Source organism: Crocodylus siamensis, chromosome 10 (assembly GCF_052110815.1).
Source record: "Crocodylus siamensis isolate JL-2025a chromosome 10, ASM5211081v1, whole genome shotgun sequence".
Classification (NCBI taxonomy): domain Eukaryota; kingdom Metazoa; phylum Chordata; order Crocodylia; family Crocodylidae; genus Crocodylus; species Crocodylus siamensis.
Window position 1 is genome coordinate 57,589,101 of NC_143404.1, and position 24,802 is coordinate 57,613,902.

A 24,802-nucleotide genomic window follows, 5' to 3' on the forward strand; every position below is an offset into this window, starting at 1 on the left:
CTTCTGAGCCAATATGTCTGCTTTAGCTTTATGCTAATTTTTGCATTGTCCAACACCCAGAGTCATAACACTTAATAATAACCGCAATATTTAGCACTTAGAGCTTTACATCTTCATATTTTGGCACAATAGATACCAAAAGAGCAGCTGGGGCTGCATTATGTATTGTGTCATTACCCCAGCTCTGTGACAACACTCTGCTTGCTGGCTCCTTCACTGACAAATTTTAAGATCCTTTTCTTATAAAAAAAAATGCAGGTTTTTTGCCTGGTTTTCAAATTTGTCATAGGCTAGACTGTTTCCACTGGCATGCATTCACAGGTAATTACTGTGAATACATATGCAGTCACATGCAAATAGACATGTTGTTCCCTCTTAATACCGTGTGCACAGATTAGGCACACAGTTGAACATGCATCTTTGCCTGCAGGCCTTTGCTTCTGGGTTTTTTTTTTGGAAATCGGTCTTTCAGAGTCTGAAATGTCCATCTGTGGGAAAGGTTCAACCCTTGAGCACCTCACCAAAATAAATGTTTGTCTTCACAACCCTCTGAGGGGAAAAAAAGGATTCCCATTTTGCAGCTGGAAAAGGAAGCCCAGAGAGATTTAAGGCTCTGAAGAACCTAACAAGTTAAGGGACTCACTGAATCCATGGTGGTTGGTACCAGTTACTTAGGCATCCTAAGTGACTTTGCTAGGCCCTGACAGAAAGACTGGCAGAGCCAGGAATCAGGCTGAGGGCTCCTCAGCACCAATCCAGTGCAGTAACCATAAGGCCACTGGTCCTCTGGAGTCTGGAACTAGTTCCTAAGTTAGTTGTGGTTCCTCCAGCTTTTGTTTTGATATTTAGTAACTTCACCATTTCTGGGTTTGTCTCTGCTGGTTCTTTCCACACAAGTAATACAAGCTTCAGGTGACAGTTTGTGTCACTCATTTTATTATATAGAATCATAAAAAATAGCGTTGGAAGGGATGTCAGTAGGTCATCTAGTCCAATGCCCTGCATTGCTAAAAATACTGAAAGGAGGATGCCAGAATAAGGAAATGTTTTTCCCCCCCCCGATAATATCTAGGCTGTTTTTATAGACACACAAATGTTTATGGCTTTTGCAGATAGCTTCTAATAGGCAGTGAGTGAATTTACCACAGGGGACTCTGTTAGCCATGTTGTCCATATGCTGTCTGCAGTGCAGCGCTCACTTCCTAAGTTTCAGTGAGCCTGTATCTTGATCTGGGTTAAAGTAATTATCTACAGAGGGATTTTGTTGACATTGGCTAGTGGTTCTTCTTAATTAAGGACTTGAGCTGACAGTCCTCCTAATGGCATGTAGCTCTATTGAAATCAATAGGAAAAAGAGCTGCAGGATCAGACCTGAAATGTCTTTTTATCAAAGTGGTACCATTGGCCAATTATTCTGGTGCAGGCCATGTAGCAGCTGCCAGTACCCACAGAGTAACTTCCATCTGGACATAATACCAGTGAATTGGCAGGGCTGGTTGTTGCCTTGCAAACCTTAATGCTTCTGAATGTGGGATTCTCAACAGCTAAGTAAAGGGCTGGGTTTGTGCCTGCCCCTTCTCATGTAAAACTCACTCTGGATGCCAGCATGGCTCTGTGCCACCAGCACATACTTGTATACCTGTATAAGGGGGCCTCAAGGGCTCCTTTCAGTGTTTTCTCGGCTCTTCTTTCAGCAAACTCTCACTGAATTCTATGGGAATGTCTGAACCCAGGACCCAGGCCAGAGCTCTCTGTATAGTACATCTTCACACTGAAAAGAGGATCAGGCTTAGGAAGGAAATAGGAGCAGGTAGCACATCAAAAGTGCTCTGTATCATGGAGCACAGATCAGATACTAGATAATTAGACTTCGCAGCCTCCCTGTGAGGTGGGCTGGGTAAGTGCCACCAGCAACAAGGAGACAGGCTTGTCTTGAGACATAGGTGAACTGCCTCTTTCACAGAAGTCTATAAATCTAGACTGTATAAAGAACTTGTAAATGTGCTGGAGGGAACAATTATGCCTTGGCCCCCCAGGGATGGACCCAGATGGAGTTAAATGAGGCATCTCCATCCCCGGTTTCTCTGAGTTGATTACATTAAAGCTATTCAGGTTGAACTGGGCTCCAGCACTGCTGCGGCTTGAGCTGATGTGAGAAATTTTTGTGGGCGCTAAGGATGCTGTTTTGGGGCTGACGGCCCCTCAGGAGCTGTTAGTTGATTTCTGTGCTGCTTCTGTACTAAAAGCAAAGGAGCAGATCCCAGCCCAGAACTGGGGCTTTTCATTGAGAGAAACCCACTGAATAAAATAATAATATTGAACCTGTAGTGTGCACACTCCTTCCACGTGGCTCCTGGCCAGTATCCTATCAATTCATGCTGAGCTTCCAGTGCTGGAATCCAACACATTCAGAACAGCTGTCCCTTTGAGCAAGGGTATTCAGTGACTGCATCCTTCAGCTGGTGTTGGAGGCATTAGCTCACTCAAATAGCTCTTACTCCACCTTTTGCACACTGAACCAGCTTTACGTGATTGGCCTGAGTGTTGCTGATCCTATGGCATATGTAACCTCAGAGGGTATTGCTGGTAACTAACGGAGCTAAATTATGCTTCAGACCTTGGATAAAATGAAGCCCCGTAAGAATTTATTGTAAAGGGCATTTGCAGAAGTGACACATTTTTATGGAGTGAATGACTTATCTCATCTTCAAAGATCTGGCTTTGCTGGCATCCTCCCTATGGCTAATGTAGTCTGGAGATTATTCTGAAGTTTGTTAATATACCTAATACCACTGACCCTCCCAGCTGCATCTACCTACCCTTCCCAGATACCTCCACAATAACACTTCTTGGGGAGGTGTATTATTAACTGAATTACAAAAAAGCCCCACATACATCTAGGTGGGCAGCTGTTCACACAAGGGGTACAACTCTGGCAGGTGCAGAGTATACATCCACTGTGGAAACTAGGCATTGAATCATCACTGCGGTGCGGGTGCTAAGGTGTATGGTTTCATAGATGTTAGGGGCTGAAAGGGACCCTGCAGATCATCGGGTCCAGCCCCCCTGCACTTGGGCCCAGAGGTCACAAGTTTGTAGGCCATAGCAAAAGTGCTCATGGCACCACCTTGTCAGATTCCAATGAATCTGGCTAAATACCTTGTCACAAAGTTATAAATACCTTGCTATAAGGACACAAAAAGGAGGAATGTGATAAAGCATGCTATTTAAAGCCAACAGAGAAAGATCATTGCAAACTGGGGGAGGGTCATTAAAAACAAAATTCTTCAACTTTTTGGGAGGTCACAGAACAAACATTTTAATTTCCAGTATCAAAAATAAAAGAAAAATATTCAGGTTGAGCTGTTTCATGTTTTAAGCAACTAGCTCAAAAATGTGAAGAGGACACAGCGGACCTGACTGCCTGGCCCAGGAGATCCCCTTCAGCCCCTCACTCCTATGTCCTATGAAAATGAAGCATTTATTTTTTACAATTTGCTTATTTATTTGGGGAAGGAAAGAAAACTTTTCTGAAGCCACAGAATTATATGTGCAACCATAAGCACATATTTAATATGAAAAATAATGCTACTGCTCAGTAGTCACCTATAAACTGGGATCCCTTTCAACTAAACACAGTTAGATGTTTTATGCCTTCAATAATCTCATCATCATTACAGCATCTGAAGAAGTAAGCTATTGTTTATGAAAGCTTCTGTCTCTCTGAATTAGTCTATAAGGTACCACTGCTCTGCCAACTACCGAAAATACTAGTGGATGTTCAGGTAATGTGCCTGTAACTTAGACATACAATTGTGCATATGTTTCAAAAAGCCAGGTCTATAATATCATTGGAGCCGACATAACTTCTCAGTCTCTCCCTTCTAACCTTTGTCTGGGGACTCCCAAGATCTATAAATATCTATCTTTGGGAGCTGTTTCACCTGAAAGTCTTAGTTGATGCCTCTTGCTAGTGACAGGCTGCTATCACATATGCTAGGCTACCTTCTGCATGCATTTTTGCATGTGTAACTGTAATGGAGAGTAGACCATGTAAACTCATACACATACGGTGGCACTGTGGGGATTTAAAATCAAGGGGAATTGCAAGAATGAAATGGATAACAGCTCATGGCATGGAGTGCTGTGACCCGTCTTTGGACAATTCTGGGCTGCTTTCTGGTACAAAAGCAATAACCCCCTTTCAGGAGGAGCTGGGAGGGGGCAGCAAGGTCTCCCTCTACATCTGTTTGTGAAGCTCTGGGGATTCAATCGGGGCCAGCCCATTCTGCTAAACCCAAATTAAAGCCTCACAGTCAGTGGAGAAATGTTCTGCATCTGAATGTCAGCTGGGTTCTGGGAGAGGACAGAAGCTGAGCTTCCAAACTGCCCTGGTTTGGAATCTATTTTAAGGCAAGTTCTGACATTTCTTCCCTCCTGAGGTGACAGGGTTTGTGATGCCACAGTTAGACTTCCCCCTTCTGCTTTTGAAGTGTTCCAGCTCAATTGTCCTGGTCTGAGAGCCCTGAACTTGCTAGCTCTAAAAAATGAGGGAAAACACTGAAAAAAGAGATTTTGGGGAAGTGCTGGAGACCTGTCACCTGCAGCTCTCACCTCACACCCTGGCTTGCAGCACTCTGGGGTGCGACACCTTGGCCAGGCATGGGGGGGGGGAAGTGGCTCTGCCACTAATTGGGCTACCTCTGACCTCTGAGTAAAGCAAAGGCTTCATTCTCCAGCGCCAGAAATCCCAGTTTGTTCCCCAGGACTAGATTCACCCGAAAACAAAAATAATACCCTCATCTCTCAGCCCCCCTGACAGCTGCCACTCACATCTTTTGTTTTTTTTTTTTCAACTGATGATTTACAAATGGGTCCTTGGTCAGGAATTGGGGCTGAAATGAGGACTCAGCAGCTCATCACAGATGCAATTTCTCTTTCTACACGCATCTAAGGAGAAGAGCTGCAGGCTTCTGGGCAAGTTGAAGCCCTGTGCTGCTGACCTTTGGCAGGCCATTGAATCTCTTTTTGTGCACTGCAGTCAAAGCCAAAGCTGCTCAGTGAAGGTCAACTGCCTGAGTGTTCACCCAGCTTTTTGGGCAGGCTTTGCAGCCTGCACTGACTTCCATACTATGCCTATGCTGCTGCCAGTACCCAAACTAGCTTGGGTTTTTCTACATGAGCTGTGCCCATAGCAGGGGTGATACACCCCAAACCAACTGCATGGGGACTTGGTGCCCTTCCCTCCTGGGCATCATACTCCAGCTTCCAGAGGGGACAGCCTGACACAGTCAGACATTCTCCAGGTTAGGATCTCACCCTTCGCCCTGCCCCATACCAGTGTTAAGCACAACATCATAGTGACTCTCCCTGAGAGCGAAGAGAGGTGGACATGCTTGTTGGTATTTATATAGGGCCAGAGATGTGCATGGTGTTTTGCATGATGGGGTATTCATAAGGACAAAGCCCTTGCCCTTAGGAGTGGTAATCTAGAGATGAGAATAGCAGAAGGAGAATTAAACATGGGGCAAGGAGATAAGAGAGGGTTAATGGATGTGGGGATAATGGAATCATGCTTTGGAAGGTAATAAGTGAATCTTTAGAGCTGAGTGCCATGCACAGGATTAGCACAGCTCTCACTCAGAGACTGATCCCTGCTACCACTCTATAAACATTTTCAGTAAAAGCTTTATCAAATGCATAGCTGTAAAACACCAGCATATGAAATCAGTCAACCTGCCCAGCTGTGCGTGGACACTGGTGTCTCAGAGCAGGTTGGTGGCAGGACAAGAACTTCTGAATCCTTCTGGGTCAGTGACAAAACTCTGCAGTTCTGTTATGTTTAAGTAAAACTCAGCAAAACCCATGGTTGGCTTTGATTTTGTCAAACCTCATGGACGTGCCTTTGGTTTTACTAAACCTCAACCCCTGGCTGGTTCAGAGCTGTAGAGTTTTTATAGGGGAGAGAGGGGTTGATATTTTTTTCCAGTTCTTCTCCATCTCACTGTGCAGATGCTCTCATCATGAGGATGCACATAAAGGGTCACGGATGTCTGCCTTGGAGATGGGGTAGGAATTGGAAGAAGAGTCTAAAACTGGAAGCAAAGTCAAAAAGCATCTCTCTCTCTCAAAAAAGTTGGATGAGTTCTTTGTCCTAAATCACTTTTTCTGCCCTTGTCCATTTTGGTGGAGAACAGAATCCAAACCATTGCAGAAAGACTGCTGATGGGACGTGCAACCAAGTCACAATCTAAAGGATCTGAAAACCTGAGAAATGTCTGCTCTTGGGACCCTCAGACAAGCAGGTTGGGACAATGTCATCAAAGCCTGCCTCCAACCCCTCAGAGCCCTCAGCTCCCCACCCCAGGAAAGTGCATGATGTGCCAGTGCTGCCCCATGATCCCCTCATGTCCTTGTGCCATGGAGGCTAGAATTGTTCAGAAATTTTTTCCCAGGGAGAAACAGAGCAAAAATTAATAATATTTCTTTCCAGGCTGGCTCCTGGGCTGGTCGATGGGTTCCCAGGTTGGCCAGTAGGCTTCCTGGCTGGCCAATATCTCCCATGATGCATTAGGTTTTCTTGCTGAATGGCCATAGTGCATTATGGGATTGCTTATGATTGTGGTGCCTCGTGGGAGAGGAAGTTGGGCTTGCGACCCATTTTGGGGCTATGAGGGGTGAGGTACCTGGTGTACCCTCCAGGCCCTGTGGTAGCCTTTTTTTTTTTGGCTTCCAGATAAAGTTTTTCTGGCTTTAGTGAACAACTTCTTAGGTTTTCTTATTCAGGGTTTTTGAGGGAAAGTTGAACTTTCTCCAGTACAAAGTAGAACACTTTTGGCAAACACAAATTCTTATGACTAAACCCAATTCTCCACTGAAAAAACACTGCTGCTAATTAATCTTTCACCCAGCCCTTGTTACCTCCTGTGAAGCTCTTCTCCATGTAGTCAATGATCTGGTTGTAATCACTGATGATATTGTCCCCATGGATGATCACAGGTACCTCCTCCCCAAGGTTAAGACGCATGAACCAGGGCTCTTTGTGCTCAATCAGTGGCATGCTGACATCCCGCTCTTCACAGGGCAGCCCCTTCTCCGCAATGACCAGGCGGACCTACAGCAGAAGGTAGAGAAGGGTAGAGGAGGCTCAGGGCTGGTCACCAGGCAGTCTCTGGTGTCCACAGCAGTTGAGCCCCCTTCTGCATTGTGAAGTTCACAGGGCTCATTAGAGCTCTTCATGAAAACAAGCAGTATGTACAGCATCAGTGCTAGGATCGCTCCCCGTGCTTCTCCGTGCAATGGAGCCATGAGCTTGCAGACCTCCAAAAATTCCCAACTCTGAAGTATCGTTTCTCTAGGAGGACCATCTAGACTATATACTAGTCGCTACTGCTATAAATGGCACAGTGCCATCAGGTGAGGATATAGTCCAGGCGTCTGCATGTATTTGTCTGCATGTATCATCCTACTGCTGACTCACTGCCTTTCAGCCAATAGGAGTGCAATATGTAATTACCCAAGGAGAAGAGCAAGGATCACGAAGCACTTCCTCTGCAGGAACAGTGAGCATAGCAGAAGGCAAAGTGTAGAGGAGACGAGGCAGGGGTGCAGAAAGAGGGCCAGTCCCCAGTGATAAATCAGTACCACTCCACTGGATCTGAGAGCAACGCAGGGATTTATACTAGCTGAGGAACTGGCTCTGACATCTCTAAGGCCAGAGAGGCTGAGAGACTCATGGGGTGCATCTACATGTGTAATTAATGCACATGAACAAACTCCAAGGATAATTGGTCCAGAGTTTTTTGCTCATGGGAACACGGTTTGAACACAGCACCCTATGGCAGTCTTACTCGCCTTACCCAGCGATGGTTGTAGTCCAGCTAATGGAGGGTCAGGGGAGGAGCACAGGCACACCAGTGCTGGAAGAAGCAGCCTTGGTAGGGTATTTTGTGGGTTTGCTGAGCTGCCCCCTAGAGAAGACATATCTCCTTGGTCAGAGTGTGAAAAGCAGCAGGCATCTCCTGGGAAACTGTGGAAAGCAGCAGTGCAGGGACAGAGTGGCCTGACATTTTAGCCCACTGCCTTGGCCCCCCTCAGTCCCTGCAGTCTCAGCCTCGGAGGGAAGAGAGCCTTCCCTTTTGTAGCTCCCACTGGGAAACCACCTTACCCAGTATATCCACCTCATTGTCCTGCTACTCATTCCTCTTTTGCCTCTGACCTCCTCCCCCATCTTCCCTCATTTCTCTTTGTGAAGTATTTGTGGTGAAGGGTTTCATATGAAGGGCTGTTCAGCTCCTAAACGGTGGGGGCTGCATGCCTCTTAAGCCGCACTAGCAAAAGCCACGTTAGTGGGGACCTGGGCCTCGGAGCCACATGCCACCTCTGTGCTGCCACTGACCTGAGCACCCAAGTACTCCCTACCACTGCACTGTGTGCCCAAACACCCCTCCCCACTACCTGCCTTCCCCATGCTCTCCTGCTGCACTGCACTGCTCAAGTATTCTGGGCTGCCAGCTAGGGCTGTGCAAAACCACACCATTCCCTTTCCACTTGCGTTTTGACATTTCAACAGAACAGCGTTTTGTTTTGAATTTCGTTTCAATTCGAAACCGCTGTTCCATTTTGTTTTGTCAAAATTGTTTGCTGTTTCCATGCTGTTTCGACGTTTTGCCCGTAGGCCATAATGAGGAAGCTCAAAACAGGCTATAACTTTGTCATTTCTGGCCTAATTTGGAGGAAACTTGCAAGATGGTAGCCCCTTCTGTGGGCATGAAGCCTGCCAGGTTTCAAGGAGATAGGTACAGGGGTTTCAGGGAAACTGCACCTCAAAGTCTTGAAAGCAAACAACTCATGTCGTGTGCATGTGTTAAGCCACAGTGGGGTCAAGACTGCAGGCATGCTAGCCCCTGCTGAGGCAACGAAGCCTGCCAAGTTTCAAGGAGACAGGTGCAAGGGTGTGGAGGGAACTGCACCTCAAGTTGCTGACAAGCACAATTCGTGACATGGGTGACAGAGTGTGTGTTAAGGTGCAGCAGGGTGAAAACTGCAGAAATGCTAGACCCTGCTGAGGCCACGAAGCCCCTGAGGAACGGACGCGTTCCCTGTGAATCACAGCAGGAGGCCCACGGGGCTGGGCAGTGGGGATGAAGCCCCGCAGGTTTGTGTAGAGCTGCGTAGTTTCACCAGTTGGGGGTGGGGATCCCAGGGTCCTTCTCTGCTCACGTGGGAATTACTAGGGCTGTGTGAAACAGCACTGTTCTGTTTCGACTTGTGTTTCGAATTTTGTTTCGATTCAAAACTGCTGTTCCGTTTTGTTTTGTTGAAACAGTTTTGCTATTTTGACGTTTCGCCCATAAGCTATAATGGGGAAGCTCAAAACAGCCTATAACTTTGTCATTTCTGGCCTGATTTGGATGAAACATGCAAGAACAGTAGCCCCTTATGAGGACATGAAGGTTGCCAAGTTGCAAGGAGATAGGTGCAGGGGTTTCAGGGACACTACACCTCAAAGTCTTGAAGGCAAAAAACTCATGTCATGTATATGTGTTAAGCCACAGCGGGGTCAAAACTGCAGGGTTGGTGGCCCCTGCTGAGGCAACGAAGCCTGTCAAGTTTCAAGGAGATCGTGCAGGGGCTTCTGGGTTCTGGGGCCCTGCACCTCTGGCTGCTGACAGGCAAAATTCGTGACATGGGTGCTTGTGGGACTGTGTCTATCTTGGGGCACAGGGGGGTGAAAACTGCAGGCCTGCTAGGCCCTGCTGTGGCCATGAAGCCTGCCAGCTGTCAAGGAGGAGTCTGGGTTCTGGGGCCCTGCACCCCTGGCTGCTGACAGGCAACTCTCATGACATGGGTGGGTGACACTGTGTGTGTGTTAAGGTGCACCCTCACTCAGCTGACACCAAGGCAGAAGGCAGGGCAGTTCAAACAATGCTGCCTTTTATGCAGTTTTTCCATCCCTCCCCCAGAGCACTGGGATTGGAAGGGACCTCAGGAAAGGGTGCCAGTCACTGGCCAGATACACAGTGAATAACAAGAGCACTCCTTCCTCCCCCTTCCCCCCCAATCTCCTTACTTTAGTTTCTGTTTCCCTGCAGGCAAGCCCAGCCTGAGCTTTGAAACTCAAAAAGTTTCAAATATTTCAAAACATTTCCACTTGCCTCGTTTCCTTTCGAGGCTGTTTCAAAGCTCTGTTTCATTTCGATTTTGCTGTTTTGAGCTTGAAGCGAGTCAAAACAGTGTCTAAATGAAACTGCAGGTGAAATTTTGCACAGCCCTACTGCCAGCTCCCCTGGCATCACAGGCTGTGTTATGCTGCACCCCATGGGTCTCTGAAGCTACTACAGCCTGTGATGAGCAATAAGGGAAGTGGTGGCTAGGTGGGAGCCTGAGGACTGCAACTGAACCCCTCACGGGCCTCATGCAGCTTGCTAGCGATCAGTGGGACAGCACTGTCCTGCAAGATGAAGTTCCTTTCTGGCCAATGGTTGGCTTCCTTCCTTCTCTGAGTTTGCATTTGGCACGAGAGCAGAGCCTTGGCTCCTAGAGGCCCCCTGTTCGGTGCTTCTGCTACTTGGTTTGAGCAGGAAATGGGGAGATGACACTCCTGGTTTCCATTCCCAGCTGTGCCACTGGCCCACTCTGCACCTGAACAAAGTCCTCTCCTCTTCCCTGAGAGGCAGTTGCCTCTGGATGTAACTCTGCACTCGGTCATTACCGTTCCTATGCAGCCTTTGGCACCAGAGAATTGCATTTCCCATTTCCTCCAGCATACCTCTGAAAAAACTCTGAAAGAAGCTTTGGCTGCCTCTGCCTGTAACACCCAGTGTGCTAACAAAAGTCTCATGCTGGGTTTGCTTGAGACTTGGGGATGGCAGTTGCTTATGTGTACTGCAGTCATGTTGCTTTACTTTCTGCTCCATCTCTCCCAAAACATCTTGTTTCAGCTTCCTCTGGGCTTTCACCTGACACTGTGAGGAGTGCAGGGAGGCTGGTGCTCAGGCGGTGCATGCCCGGAAGAGCATGGCCCCAGGACTCAGAGAGCCTTGGTCTAAAGATGTTCACTCCAATCACAGAGAAACTCAAGCATCTCCCTACCACCTGTTGCACCCTTTTGCTTGTATTGCCTATTGTACCCTTGCTCTCACCACCCACAGTACCACAACTTCTCCTGCCACCTGCTATTCTCTTTGTCCTGATGCCCATGACATCCCTCACCCTCTTGCCTCCTATCTGTTCCCTTGCCAGCCTGTTCCTCCTTTCTCATTATGTCCTGATATTCTCCTGCACTCAGTTTCTAGTATAGGGCAAACACATGGGAATAGGCACCAGGAAGAGAGACTGTTTTGACTTCATGAAAAATGTGATTTTCCCAAAGACATGGGGTCAGAAGAGACCTCGAGGGCCACTTAGCCCAACTCCCTGCACATATGCAAAATTCACTTTTCCTAAAGCATCCCAGAGAGCTGCCCCTTCAGTCTTTCCTCCAAACATCACCAATGAAAGAGATTACGTGACTCCCCTGAGTGGCTTGTTCCACCATGCTACTGCTCGTACTATCCATGCCTGTTCTGCCCCGAACCACTCACATGGCTCCAGGAGTCTAATAAGGAGCTGACAGGTGCTTTAGCTAGTGAGCACTCTGGGTCAGCTGCTGTCTTTTTGTTCTTCTTTTTTGTACAGCACCTAGCACAGCAGTGTCCTGGGCCAGGACTAAAGCTCCCAATGCCAATACAATACAAATCATAAATACTGGTAATGCTGCTAGCAGCTACAGTTCATGCTCTGGCTTCTTCCCTAGGGCTTCTAGTGTGGGTGTGTGATGCAGTACCACATTGCAGGACAGTGCTTGTGTGAATGTGGGTGTGAAGCACTGTGGAAGCATGTTTGTTCCTCAGCAGGTGTCACAGTTTCTGTGAGCGTGTATGTGAGTCTGTGTGTGCCAGCGCCTGTCTCTGTGGGTGTACACATCTGCATGGGTTTGTCAGTGTAATGAGGTTGAATCACATAGGGCTTCTACCCCATGCTGGCCAAAGGGGTTTGCCTGTCAGCTCTCTGTAGTTCAGCCCAAGCTGTGCCCTGTCTTATGCTAGTAGCTGTAAAGGGCACTGAACACTTAGAAAGCCCCTAAGCTTTCATAAGATTGAATGCCTGGCTTTGTCACCAGCTGATCTGTTTGTCACTCAGGGAAAGCAGCATTTTGATGTGTCCGTCCAGTCAGTGCTCCCTTCCAGCACCACTGGGATCTGCTGAGGCAGGAAGATGGATTGCACATTCTGCACCGCCTATGCTGCTCAGCAGTTTCACCAGTGGGGATCACAACTCTGATGCCTTGTCCAGTTTCTGCCTCTTTCCCTGCTCCTGAAGTGTTTCCCTTTTGCAGCCTTTAAGATACAGTCACTTCCCGAAAGTTGGCAGCAAGATAGAGCTGCATTATCTAGTGCCCCTGGCCTGCCCCTCATAGGGCCATATCATCCCCATTGGCCACACAGGTGCACACATAAGGCTGATAGCCAAACACTGCATCTCATGGGGTGGGGAGGCCTCTCAGCTTCACAGATTATTGCCCCTGTTGTCATCTGGGTGGGGGCTTATTTGCATTTCACCACTGGGGCTAAACAATTCTAATGTCAGTGACACAAGAAGGAATATGACCTGGTTTGCACCTAGCGCTTTTTGTCCATAGATCCATAGAGGAAGTCAGCTTCATATCCCTGTTTTTCAGCTAGGAAACTGAGGCACAAAAGATCATGTGTCATAACCAAGGTCATCCAGCAACCTAGTGGCTCAGTGAGGATTAGAATACATGTCTCCTGATCCCAGCCTAATGCCCTTTGCATCTAGCCAGCCCACCTGGGTGATATCCCCTAGGAAGATCAGTGCCTCTGACCTGGCACCCTGAGCTATCACAGGAAATGCTGTGGAGTAGAGTAAGAAGCCAGTGTGACCGCTTCTCCTCCCCACTGTTGGCCTCACAGCTGAGATTGAAATGAGAGCTGTTTTTTGCTGTTCCTTGTCAAACCTCGCTACACACCTGGGATGCTAATTGATATTCCAGCTGGTGCTCAGCACCTTCCACTGCTCTGTTATATGAATTCAAGATCTTTTTAAGTCTCTCCTAAATAAAACTAACATCAGGCAGGACAGGCAGCACACAGCTATGGCTTGGGACTGGGAGAGTTGAGTTGACCTCTGATCCTCACTCTGCTACAGCCTTCCTGTGTGATCTTGGGTGATTAACCTCAGTTTCCCCAAGGGTAGTATTAGAACAATGATACCAACCACAACAGGGTAGGAATATTTGAGATGAGACTACTTAACATTTAGAAAGTGCTGCCAGACACTCAGTGGGAATACATTAGGAATGTATATATGGCCAACATTTTCCAAGCCACATGTCCCAGGTGAAGCTCTTATGCCCATACTGAAGATACTAAATATCTAGCCTGATTTTCCAAGATGCTGAAAATTCTCAGCTTCTCCTAAGTAGAAGAAATGCTGTGAGGACTCTGCACAGCTAAATATCAGGCTGTTTAGCTAAGGGTCTCCCATATGGATTTTGTAATCTAATTTTAGGTCCCTTTGTTTTGAAAATAGACCATTAAAACCTAAGTAGGTCACACTAGCAACAAAGGAAATGGATGTGGCATCTAACAGGTGCCTGCTACAGAAGTGCTGAATGGAAACACAAGTGAGCAGTGGTTTTCTGAAAACTAGACGTTGCTAAAAATAAAACTTAAAATACGCAATCCTGTTCTTTGGAACAGGACAGTCTCTGTGGAATGTAGCAAACAGTCATTTACAGCACTGGGGACTTTTTTTTCCTTTCCAACTCAAAGCAGTGGCAATCATTGCCTCTTATTTTCAGATTTCTCCCTCTCTACCTATGTCCTGCTGAAAAGGTGTTAGATCCCAGCTTAGGCAATCCTGGAATGCCCCATCCTGGAATGGAGGGAGATCAGCCCATCACGCAGCCATGAAGAAGACAAGGGCTGGTTCTGGAGCAGACGGAGCTCCAGAGAGGCAGAGCCAATATCAGGTGTCACCATGTACTGACAGCAGTTACAGCAGATCATGGTGACAACCCTACTCATTGCATGTCAGGCACACCACTTTGCTCCACAGGACCACTTGACAGCACTCCTTAGACGCTCTGGACCAAATCCCCATCCACCTAGTAGGTGGTTGTGTGTGATCCTATTCCACCCTGTTCAAATCCCTGAATAAACCTTCACACATCTACTTGCATAGCCAGTATCTCATGAATGCCAAGAAACAGGACACGGCTGGCCTGGAGGTAGATGCTCACTAGTCACAGCACATGGCACCCTCAGCCACTGCAGCTCAACCCTGTCCCAGCAGATCTCCCTCCGGGCTAAGAGTCTGTTCCAGAGATCTTATGCTGTTATCGGGATCTTAAACAAGATTGCCAACAAGGCAGCTGTTAACACCAATTGCTCTGGCAGCTCCTCAAAGATGGAAATGTGATCTGCCGGGATCTTCCAGGGCCAGCTCTCTGTATACAAAACACCAAGAGCTGCCACTGAATCATAGAATAGTAGGGTTGGAGGGGACTTCAGGAAGTCATCAAGTTTAGACCCATGATCATGGTAGGCTTATCCCCAGCTAAACCCATCTAACCTGCTGTTAAAATCTTCCAAGCATGGAGATCCCACAGTCACTCTATTTTCTGCTCCAATGCTTAAGCAGCCTCAGAGTGAGAAAATTCTTCCTAATAGCCAATCTAACTTCCCCTTGCTGCAATTGAAGACCATTGCTCTGTGTCCTGCCCCGCCACAGCCACAGACAATGGTCTGTCAGAAGGGAACAACTCTGGGTCCCAGTGGATTTGAAGTGGAAAGCTGGCTGTGAGAGGCTCTTGCCAAAGATCAGTCTCCTGAAGAGCCAAGTCAGCTTCTGGGACATGTCTTTGGGTGTAGAAATTCTGCCTGCAAAACCAGCTTCTTTTCTCAGCTAAGTTTTATTTTCCTAACTAGCAATCTAGCACTTATATGCCCAGAGAATTAAAGCCACTGATAGCACCTTTTATCCTAGAGGCCTGGCACCACTGATGTCACTGGGAGCTTTACTAATAACTTCAAGGCCTGAATTCCTTTCTAGGCATTGAGTCTCAGTGACTGGCAGTGCCTGTTAACGACAGGGCACCCGAGGCCTTGTTCAAAATCCTTGGGCCCAATGTACCCCATGTGAGACTAACACAGGTGGGTGACACCAGGCACGAAACGCCCAGTTTCACTTCCGACGGGAGGCTGGTGCCCCTCGCGCTCTGGCCACGGTGCTGAACAGTCAGCCTGGGCCCAACCTCAGTGCAACCTCCTTTGTCCACTCCTTGGCCTGCTGGCAAGCCTGCCCTGTAGTGCTCTGCTGGTGGGTCCCTATAGGTGTTCCTGTGCTCAGCCATCTGCACGCTCCAAAACTTGGTGATGTCTATTTGTGCCAGACACCTTGCTCTAAACGAGACATCTCTTCAACGTAAAAGCCCCTCTGTTTCTCCGTAGGGTGGGACATAGCCTGGCAGGGGCCCAGCAGGTGCTCCCCACCTCTCACAACCTGACCCCCAAAGCCTCCCTAAAAGTCAATATCCAGAAACCTTTGTGGGAAGTTGATGGGTCCATCTGAGTGTCCAGGGAGCTCCTAGAGGACTCTTCATGGCTGTTAGGAAGCAGATTTCCTGTCTGACAAAAGCTCTGGATGGTATTTCAGTCCACAGCATGGATGTGCCTAGTCCCACAGCCTGGTTCCAATGCACTTGCACATACAGTATTGTGCTCTGTCATATGCAGCACATTGGTTGGTTCAGCACATTGGTTGGTTGAGCCCCAGTTGCAGTGAATACATTGTAGAGGCATTACTATTTCCTCACAGATGATTTAAAAAGACTGACTTAGGTTTCAGCTCCCAGGTGCTACTCTTTGTGCTGTGACTTTAAATGTGCGATGCATTGCCCATGGACTCCCCTGGGTTCTGGCAGAGGTGGTGCTAACACAGGACTGGTTGTAGAAAATCCTGTGCGAGTGGAGGGTTAACTGTTTCCTTCCCAACACTGGGAGACAAAGGAGTAAAACAAAAGATAAGGGCGTACATAGCCACCTCCACCAAAGTGGGTATGGCAAGCCAGGGAAGGAAGGAAGAAAAGCCAGGAAAAGCAGCCAAATCAGCCTCATGACATCAGTAGTGCAAATGCAGAATAAGCCCTTCAGCCACCTGTCTCAGGAGGGAGAGTGGGAAGAACAGACAGCACATGTGCAGCCATCCTGCTGCATTGTGTGTCCTGGGGTTTTTCAGTGTCCCTCCCCCCCACCTGCTTCCCTGACTGGGCTTGGGCTGCAAGGGGGAGCAATCCAAGGGCCCTGGCATCTTGCAAACTTTATATTCACCTTCTCTGCTATGAATAATTCAGCTCCCATATATAATGAATGTAAAGTGCAGGGCTGGGGCTGCTTCTGGCAGGTTTGTTGCACAGCACCTGCTCTCCCGAGATGCAGCATGGAACATTGGCTATCGACTGGAAAAGGTGATTGATTGTTATTTATCCCTGACATGCAAGCGTGACAGCCCCAAGCAGACCGAGAGTCTGGGGAACAGGATTTCAATAGCATTGCTGCAGTGTGCAGAGCAAATGCATTTCCTGGCACAGAGTAGAGCCCTATGTTCACCTCCCTGGGTAGAGTTTGATACTAGGATATATAGGAACTCAAGGTAACCATTATAGATATGGCTCCCTCCCCCGCCTCCAGTACCAGGGTAGTCCTAGATAGCCAGTATTTCAGTATATTTCTCTTTGTCCACAGTTCTTCCATTCAGATTCATGTGAGATTCAGGCTTCAAATGAATGATAAATCAGAAACCTCTCCCAGAATCAAATCTGATCCTAACCCAAAGACAAAATTACAGTGAACTCCCCCCTCCCACCCCATAGCAAGCCAGTTAAATCACAGAAATGCAGGAACAAAATACCCCGCTATTTACACATTTTCCTTGCCAGCAGCTCCCCTTTCCATCCCTGTGAAACAGGCAATCTCCTCTTCTATAAGCAAGCCATTCTCCTGAGGCAGGCATATGCCCTGGATACTGGAGGTGATTCTTTCCTGGGAATCCAGCAGAGCATTTACCTTTTGTGAGCTGAAAGATTGCGTCCAGTGATACAAAACGAGTCTGTCCTTGGATCTGAGTGCAGGGTCTGTCAGGTCCTGGTTTTCCTCAGCCTCTTTGGATTTCCCTGCATCGTTATCGAGAGCTGAAATGGGCCACCAGCTGCAGTTGGTGGGAGTAACATTGTTGGGAGTCGCCATGACAGCCTGAGATTGGAAGAACAGGAGAAGGAGAGAGCAGCAGCAGCTGCACTATCGGAGCATCACATGGGCTTATGGAAACAGCATCACTACCAGAGCAAGCAGGCTGAATTCATTACTTGCTCTGTGTTGGGATGGGCAGCGCAGGGCCAGGGAAGTGGAATCAGCAATGGATTTCGGGCAAGAAGGGCATTTGCGTAGGCTAAAACCCAGCCTGGTTCTGCCCATGTCAGCACTCCCACTGAAACACGTTACGCTGACATGCAAGGGGCTGAGCAAAGACCATCCCTCCTGCCTGATCACCCACGCAGGACTCCCCGCAAGTCCAAACTCTGCCTGGTGCAGGAGTGTCTTTTGCAACAGCAGATGCCGAGACAGATGCTTTTCTGTTTGAGAGTTAATAAACAAGTCCATCAATCCAGACTATCTATAAAATGTCCAGCAGGGGGTTTGCCTTCTACAGCCCTGCAAGGAATAAAGCATCAAAGGTTCCTCGGGGTTCACACATTTTTGTGTATTCAGGTTACTTATTAATGACTGAATTAGTATTATTTCTTTGTTCCATGGCAGCACTTGGGGGGTCTCAGTCACAGACCAGAAGCCCAGTGTGCTAGGTGCTGTACATACCTGGAACAAAAAAAGCAGAAGTGCCCCCAATGCCTTTCTGATTGTATTTATTGAAAGGAGAGCTCAGATTTCCCAAACTAGCTCCATGTGTTTCACCAGCGATGGCTGAAGCTATGAGTAGTCAGATGTGGCACTTGGGCTGCTCAGATATCTAGGGAAGTTACCTGTCTGTGAGAGCAAATACTCTCATCACATTCACAGGACCTGCATGTGCAAATTGGAGAGTGGCACAGCTGCAAGCATTCAGGTGTGGAAATCTGAGCTGCTGTTTCTGGACTGTTTGCTTTGCTTCATATCAGGAAAAGCTTCTTAATACCAGCGTCTCTAGCTCCAAACTAGTCTCTTGAAGAAAGGGTTCAAAATCCCATCACAGAGCATTTCAGACCAGAGTAGCTAAAGAGGTAGCAGGACTGGATGGGAGGATAAGCTGAATAACCAGCAGTCCAAATCCATCCCCAGATGTATGTGGGGCTGCATTAGCACATAATGAAACCCCTGTGTCCCACAAATGAGGGAACAGTTGTGTGCAGCGGCCAGTTTACTTGGGCAGTACCTGGATATGAAGTGCACAGCTGCAGATTTTCAAGGGATATTTTCAGAGGCTTGCCCCTATGCGTATTCCCAGTTTCCAGCTACATTCAATTGCATGACTTTACCTGACCCAACAACATCATGAAATGAAACATCTTGTGGCAGGGGAGGAGAGCCTGGAAGGTGATTGAGATATTTGGTGAAATATCCTTATGCCTTATGACATCTACTAGGGGTGCCCTACCCCATTCATTCCCCACCAGCGTGGCCTTTGAGGTGGGGTGTAAGGCCCATATATCTCCATATATATATATATATAAGGTCTCTATATATCTATTTCTTAATGTTCCATATGTCCTTCAGAAATATCCATTGGGGCTGGGCAAAATTTAGAGGAACTGAAATGAGTCAGCCTCTTCTCTTTAGGTCATTATCTTCCACTGTGCTGTGTGCTACCAGCAGGGCTTGTTAGCCACAGCATGGGTACCTGCAGTTCAGGAAGCACTGTATATTGCCCTTACTTGTTGCTTTTTCCCTCCTCAGGCTCATGAACCAATTGTGAAAGTGATTCAGTCGCTACAGCAAAAGCTCCCACTGTGCAAACCAAGAAGACTAAAAATAACCCAAAGGAAAAAGCTGATCAGCTGGAGCTTTTCTGACAGCAGCAGGCAATTTCCACAAATCCACCCTGCGAGATGCAAGCCCTGGGGCCAGCTTCTGCATACTGTTCTTGTGTATGCATGACTGTGTGTGCATGTGTGTGCAAACCTGGCACTGCCATTCTGCCTTCAAGCCTCACAAGAAGCCAGTGTGGCCCTTGTCAAACACCCCTATCCTGCAGCACTAGGAAATGCAGTGCTGTACTCCCCAGCTCATCTTGGCCTTGACATTTTCTTCCCCCGGGGCACAGAACGGGAGGAGCACTCATTGCTCATAAGCATCTTTCCAGGTCCCTCTGCATCAAAGCTTCCACTCCAACTGGACACAACTAAACAGTGAGACTGATTGGGGCATGAAGCCAAGGAAAAAAGACAGGGAGCAACTCAGAGCAAACACTGTAGGAAAGGAACTGCTCCTCCAGATCCCTATCCAGAAAGCACCATCTAGTGGCCTATTTTACTACATACAACCCATTGTGTAGTGGTGAATAAAACCAACTGTGTCTCTGATTTGTCTGGCTCTTGCAGGTTTTTATCTCCTCTGGAAGCCTGCACTTACGGGCACATAGATGACCTGTTTCCTAACAAACCAAGGGATGACTCAGCAGGCAGGATTGTTGAGGTCTAATCCTGACTCTGGCACAGATATTGTATGACCTTGGGAAAGTTCCTTCCATCCCCTTCCTTGGTTTCCCCAACTATACAATGAGAAACAGGCTGATCTACCTTGTGGGAGACAGTGACCACATCTACACAAGATGCTGACTGTGTGGCAGCCCTATACAACTATGCAGTAGCATCACCTGGCAACAACCGTGATACAACACTACCACACAGCAGTATTAGGCTACCATGCAGTAGCATCACAAAAAAGGTGTTTATTGGCACTGAGCAGCAACTCAAGTTACTGCACAGTCATTTAGTACTTGTTTATAGTCCTTGTTTATACAAGTACTAAATGACTGCGCAGTAACAACTGCACAGTAGCATCTCGTGTAGATGCGACCAGCGAGACTTAATCTGGTGTCTGAAAGATGCATTATCCTCAGGAGCAAGGTGCTAACTAGAGGAAGAAGAAGTATCACATGGTAGCCAGGCTAAACTACTGCAGACTTGATAGAGAGTTTAAAGGAGGGTGAAGGGCTTGATGCCAGGACTTCGCCTCAGTGCAAAGAGAAAATGCAAAGTTTTAGGAATTAGTTGCTTTGATTTCTCCAACTGGCCAGAGCCAGTGAACACCAGCATGTATCTTAGATGGAGGACATAGCCCCAGTGTTCAAGGAGAAAAAAGAATTCATTGGCTCAGGTTACAGTCCTGAGGCTGGAAAGTGCCTGTGCCTCTCAAATATATGCTTGCAGGCTCAGCTGGGGGCAGGAGATGCTGGGACACTGTGAGGTACCTATTACACTGTTATTCTTGGTAATAAACATATATATCATGGAGTACCAAAAAGCTTCCTTTGGGATTAAAATCCCCATTAATCTGAGCATCACAACCATGCCCTGCAGGGCTCCTAATCTAAAATGGGAAGCAGATAAGGGGAGGAGATGGGAAGGGAAGGGAAGGTAACTGAGAAGTAAATGAATATGGCACCCACTCGAATTGTAGTTTTTAATCATTTTTGGCTACAGGGAGAGGAGGAGCAAGGAGCAGAAGGGTTGAAAGAATTAGTGAGTGTGGGAGTTAGAATATGGGGCACCAATGTGGAGGCAAAGGAAAAAGAGTTCATCAGCTCATCTCTTGCCTAGACATGAATGAAGTAACTGGGTTTACTGGCATCATGGCAGAGCTGAGTCCAATGGATAATACCAGGTGTTAGAGTTGTCTGTGGTGCAAAATCATCCCAGACTATTATATAGATTTTAGCCTCAAACCTCCCCCCCCACCCCCGACTACACAGAAAAACTGCGGTGGGCTTGGAGGGGCTTTAAGACAGGGTATCTTACTAACTTCATGTGTAGCTTAGAGCCTGGGGTCTGTTTTACCTCAGTTTGATATGTGCCCATTTTTCAACGAAGGCAGACAAAATCATGCCTTCCCACAGTTTCCCCTGTGGTCAGATATGTTTTCCCACAGTTGGTTAGGAAAGTAGTCAAAGCATCTCAGCATCAGAGCATCACTGGAGGTGTTCACAAAGAGGCTGGACAGCCACTGGTTGGTCCAGGTGTAGTTCTGCCTGTGCTGTACCACGGGAATTTGCCCGGCTTCTGGGCATCACTGTCACATGCCTCCAGGGGGTTGGGGGGGGCATGGCGAGCTCCCGTGGCGGCAGTGGGAGCATGGTGGTGGCAAGTGGGGAGCTCCCACAGATGCCGCTCATGGGTGTCTGGTGCCTCTTCAGTTGGGGGGGCACATACCCCCCTGACACCAGTCAGTGACTGGGGGGTCCCCTGGTGGCCAGTCCTGCTGGCTGATCCCGCTGGCCGGCAGGGGTTCCCCCATGGCCGGTCTCACTCACCATGAAAGTGGCCCCAGTGCTACCAGAAGTCCCACGGCTGCTTGCCAGCAGCCCCGTTCCTCGGGCTGCGCTCACGCTCCTGCCTGCCCCCCACCCGCTGGCTAAACAGGGAGCGCGGCCTGCCAGGCGCTTCACTGGCACTCTCAGGGGTGCACATGCACCCCCTACGCATTGCCCCTGGCACTGACGGTGTTGCGGGGGGGTGAGCGGCAACCACCCACAGGCACTGCCGGCACTGCCTCTTTGTAGGGGTGCACTGCCAAGCTCAGGGGTGCATGTGCACCTGTGTGCATCCCCTATGCAATGCCAGTGCTTCTGGGGTTTGCTGGCTGCCCCCCCCCTGCCTTTTCTGCTACGTGTCAGGGTGTTTTTAAGCCTTCCAAGAGGACTTGGGTGCTGCCATATCAAAGCCTGAGGACTTTGACTGGGGTGCGGCAACGCTCCTGCTGGGAGAAAAGCCAGAGGGTCCTGGCGAGAGGGTCTTGCCGCTCCACTCAGACTGATTACTGTATTTGGAGTTGAGCAGGAATTTTACCCAATGCTCAGATTGGTACAGACTGTGGTGGGTTTTGCCTTCCTTTGCAGCAGGGGGCATGGCCCCACCACCCACCACCTCTTAAGCATATATTGATAACATTTTATAGAAGCAGGACTTTGGCTGCCATGATTCTCCTGCTTTACGTGTGGCAGGTTAGGGTGTTAGGTCTGTTATATCAGGATTGACAAGTCTTGCATAGAGTTTAGATTATAGTTGTATGGGATAGGGATGATTCCGCATCAGGCAGGGGGTTGGACTAGACAACCTCTGGAGGTCCCTTCCAGCCCTATGTCTCTTACCAGGGGATGTTTATTCCTCCTGACTTATGAGTAGCAGCAGAAACAGTGAAGACAGTCACACATGTAAGTCTTTTATATAACGAAGGCCAAACCCTCCTCTGGCAACTCATCCTTCTCATCTGACACCAGACACCCGAATAGACAGTTTGTCAGAGCTGCTTTTGTGCTATTTCCATCCCATGCTCTATCCTTCAAATGAAATCCAAAGAAAGCCCAAAGCTTTGGAGTGTTCCTCCCATTCTTTCCTTCCTTCCTCTGCTCTCCCAAACAGCCTCATGGCCCCGTCCTAGCTCTGTGCTAAGCACTCTGTTACATAGCAAGACTGTCTCATCCTCGCATGCTGTTTCAAGTTCAATACTGGCAAGCTCATGCTTTAGAGTTATTGCTGATTGTCTGTAGAGACAGGAAGGGATTCCCAATCTCATAAATGCTACTTGGTTTCTGGTGAAAGGACAGGGGAAGTTCACCTTTGAAGCACTGGGCTGGGAGTTCTTGATTGCTGCACTGATACTCCTGCCAACACTTTTCCTGACCAGAAGCCTCAATCTTCCACTTTGGGTCATAACTATCACCAAATGTGGGGGCCAGAAGGAATTTTCCTCTTCGTTCAGACTGGCAAATGTTGGTCCTCTTCCTAGAATCCACTAAGAATATATCAACCAATTACTGCCTTGTCACTGTGGTGGCAAGTAATTGGCTGAGCCCCTGCCTTTGCTGCTTTTACCTATGGCATGATGCAAGGTGTTCTTGATGTTGTGTGTGGCGGGTTTAGAACAGTGATTTGGGGAAATCTTTGGGTAAAGGTCACCTGAGAACATGAGACTGGACTCAGCGGCTCAGGGGGCCAGGCCCCATCCAGTTCTACGTTCAGATATACCAGCTTTGTAGCTTACCAGCCTGTAGCTCTACTCCATAGCTTGACTATTGGACACCAGTCACTGCCCAATTGCAAACAGTAGGTAGGAGCAATGCTGTACTGCTTAACAGGAACTGCCTCAGCGTGACCTTGGGAGTCCCTCTCAGCTCACAGGTCTCATTTCCACAGGAAAGGGATAGTTGCGCCCTCACCGTTCCTGCTGGAAAGGAAGCATTTTGGTTTTGTATTTTAGAGACAATCAGCACTAACTATGCTAGAATGTGGGTGCATTCTAGAAAACAAAATGTGCGATGGCAATGCTCCAGAGCTCTGGGGGCCAATTTTTTTGCCAGGCTTGCCACAGACTAGCTCTGCACCCTCCAAAGTGCTAATTTGATCTCCTTCCCCTGCCTGATCTGCTGCTCTTTCTTCTCCCCATGATGTACTCCTTCCTTATCTGATGCTGCCTTTTACTCCCTGCCCTGCTGTGTCTAACCAACCTGTGCTCTGCATTCTGCTCCCTGCACTGATACTGTACTGCCTGTCCCCTCCCCAATCTGCTGTGCACCACTCGCAGAGGCTGTGCCAGTGTGGCCAGCCCAGCTCTAGAGGAAGGATTCTTGACCTCTGAAACACCTCACTTGAGTGTCAGTGGCCTCTTCTGAAGCATCTACTAGTGGCAGTTCCATGCTATTCCTCTGCAACTATTTTAACCCCTGGCCATTGCATCAGATTTACTCAGGATGAAGGACATGAATAATTAGAACAGGGAAGCATGGGGAAAAGCTAAGGTCTGTGTCTGTGTGCAGAGGGGTACACAAGGAAATATGAGCAGAGGAAAAAGGGAGAGAAAAAAATGAAAGCAACCAACCACCTTGGATTTCTGGGACAGGAACATGTCCAGAATGCTCTAGTGACTCCAAGGAGTCCCTGAAATGGGATTTTTATCCTTAATTTGAGAATTTGATCCTATACCAGCACCATGCACACCTGGAATTGTATAAGCCCTGAAACTGCCTCAAACCCATCAGCTTCATAGCTCATAGATGTACAGCATCCAGATCCCATCCTGGATTTTTTTTTCCTGGAAAGGTTGTTGCTTGTTAAAGAAAATGGATGTGGTGGGTATGGGGAAATGCCAGAGGACATAAAGGCAGAAACTAGGGTGAGAATACAAGGGAATGTGAAGCCAAGGGAAAATGGTTTGTACTATGCCAGGAGGAGGTAAAAGTAGCATGTGACTCCTACCGGAGAGCTCCAAGAGAAAAGATGATCATCCCTTTAAATCCGTAGGAATCCAAACTATATGGCATTTTGTATAATTTAAAAAACACAACAAAAATTCTCAGCTAAAACCACAGACTGGGATTAAGGCTGAATATGTATTCAGCAATGAAGCATAAAAATCTTACAGGGATTTTGTAATTATTCCATCCCCCACCACACAGCAGAGCATTTAAGGCACAGCACTCAATCTGCAGGATTTTCCTGGGAAAGTTGCAGTTTAGGGCATTTCCTGAACAC

General features: G+C 47.9%; 1 protein-coding gene across 2 annotated transcripts in view; it reads right to left on the minus strand.

Annotated features, from left to right (window-relative positions):
• GDAP1L1 (ganglioside induced differentiation associated protein 1 like 1) overlaps nt 1-17,463 on the minus strand; it is a 41,611-nt gene extending 24,148 nt beyond the window's left edge. For both annotated transcript variants that reach the window (XM_090064673.1, XM_090064672.1), the window contains exons 1-2: nt 17,130-17,463; nt 6,922-7,114 (exon numbers count right to left, since the gene is read on the minus strand). In XM_090064673.1, the coding sequence (XP_089920799.1) occupies nt 6,922-7,114; nt 17,130-17,309 (373 nt within the window). In that variant the 5' untranslated portion in view covers nt 17,310-17,463. The remainder of the gene's footprint in view (nt 1-6,921; nt 7,115-17,129) is intronic.
• Nucleotides 17,464-24,802: the final 7,339 nt, after the last annotated feature.